The following is a 2,004-nucleotide window of genomic DNA, read 5'->3' on the forward strand; positions in this document are numbered from 1 at the left end:
TGCCTGCAGCTGTGCAAGCTTAGAGCCAGCTTTCAAGATGCCAACACCAAAAGGATAAAGGGCTGATAAGCCTATATCAGCTTCTTTTGAGTTGTTATGGAATATCATGCATTGTTTTCACCTCGTGCTTTCCCAAAGGCAGTGGTAGGGCTGCACTCTGTGGTGTGTGATCAGTTCTCTTTGGACAAATCCTAAAAGGCCATGAGTAACTTGCTGCCTGCTTCGTAGTGTGAGACCAGCAGAGAAGCTCAGCACTCACTGTTGGCATCTCTTGATTTCTAGAATGAAACCAGACCGGTGCAGATGATGTTCAAGGAGGCAGATTTTAACATGACCTACATTGGAGACTTCCAGACCAAAATCCTTGAGCTCCCCTATGTGGGTAATGAACTGAGCATGATCATCCTGCTCCCTGATGCAATCCAGGATGGATCCACAGGCCTGGAAAGAGTAAGTAGTCGAGCTGAGTGCAAAGACATGCTGAATCCTTCCAGGGAAGAAAGCCTGAATTGCACAGAGACCTGCAGTTCAGTTGCAGAGCAATTGTGTCTCTGGTGCTCAAGGCCATCAGCAATGTCCCTCTCGTCCCTGTCCCCAAAGTGAGAGCCCCTGCTGTGTCAGTGCTGCACAGGCTGTGTGCCGCTCCCTTGGCCAGAGGCTCTGGAAGGAGAGCTGGCCCTGCTCAGGAGCAGAGCTCAGCTGTGGTTGTGGGGAAGGCACAGTATGGTGATGATGGAATGGGGAGAGGGGGACTTTGGGTGGGCTCTTGGGAAGTCCTGTGGCTTGTCCTGTAGGTCTTCTGTGCTGCGCAGCTGGCAGGTGGTGTGTGGCTCACTGGCTGGAAAGAGGCTCAGAGGAAAGGGCAGGATCTCTTTTGTGGTAGGGGTAGGATACAAGTTTGGGCTCTTTGGCACTGTGAACAAGGAATTTATTCCAAAAGTTTTGTTGCATTTCCTCCCCCTATTGAAAATAAAAAGGAAAAAACCATTAATCTTCATTATAAACTCTGGGGAAATAATGATTCATGTTATGTGCTTTTTGACTCTGTAGCGGGCTATATTCTCATTGTAATTTAGTAAATTTGTGGCTTTTATTTAGCTCGAAAGGGAACTTACATATGAGAAACTGATGCATTGGATCAGTCCTAAAATGATGAGTTCTACAGAGGTGAAGGTGTCTTTACCCAGATTTAAACTGGAAGAAAATTATGATCTGAAACCACTTCTGAGCAGCATGGGAATGCCTGATGCATTTGATTTGGGCAAGGCAGACTTCTCAGGAATCTCACCTGGCAACCAGCTGGTGCTCTCTGAAGCGATTCACAAATCCTTTGTGGAAGTCAACGAAGAAGGCACTGAAGCAGCTGCTGCCACAGCTATGCTAATCTGTGAGTCTTCCTTCATGATGCCCACTTCAGAATTCATAGCTGATCATCCCTTTCTCTTCTTCATCCGGCACAACAAAACTTCCAGCCTTTTGTTCTGTGGCAGATTTTGCTGTCCCTAAGGAGGAGATGTCTTGGCTGCATAGGTGCCATCACGCAATAAATTTATGTTTCCCTAGAACTAAGTGACTGCTTTTGCACTAATTGTCTGTTTCAGCTGTGCCTGCACCTTCTTCTGTGATCTTGATCTTGGGCTTGGCAGGAATAAGAGAGCTGCTTAGACATGGCAGAGCATCTGCCATGTCTTGACTTCATTTTGATGTCCCGCAGGCAGAGTCAGGCAGTGAGAGCCCATGGTAGTGAAGTTGTTAATTTTGCTTGTGACAAGGCTGGAGCACTTTTGTAGCTGCCCTCCCCTTTTACCTTCCAGTCACATCCATTGAGTGCCTTGATACATTGCCTGGAGCTGAAAGGAGTTTTTGGCAGTCTTTTCCAGGTTCTAGCTGAGCTTCTTGTGTAGATGTGGAGTTTTGGCCAACAACTGGACCAGTTCTTAGTAAAGAACAATCTTGCAGCACATGTCCTTAGAGGGTGTTTGTGGTGAAAACCATCACCACAGG

The 2,004-nt window shown here is 47.1% G+C and overlaps 1 protein-coding gene across 1 annotated transcript; it reads left to right on the forward strand.

Annotated features, from left to right (window-relative positions):
• Positions 1-282: 282 nt before the first annotated feature.
• LOC121354210 (serpin B6-like) lies at positions 283-1,661 on the forward strand (the record flags this gene model as incomplete). The annotated part of the gene is made up of 2 exons (XM_041468646.1): positions 283-450; positions 1,099-1,661. Coding segments are annotated over 2 exons (576 nt in total), but the record flags the coding sequence as incomplete, so codon positions are not given.
• Positions 1,662-2,004: the final 343 nt, after the last annotated feature.

Source organism: Pyrgilauda ruficollis, unplaced genomic scaffold (genome assembly GCF_017590135.1).
Source record: "Pyrgilauda ruficollis isolate IOZ18807 unplaced genomic scaffold, ASM1759013v1 scaffold2223, whole genome shotgun sequence".
Lineage (NCBI taxonomy): Eukaryota > Metazoa > Chordata > Aves > Passeriformes > Passeridae > Pyrgilauda > Pyrgilauda ruficollis.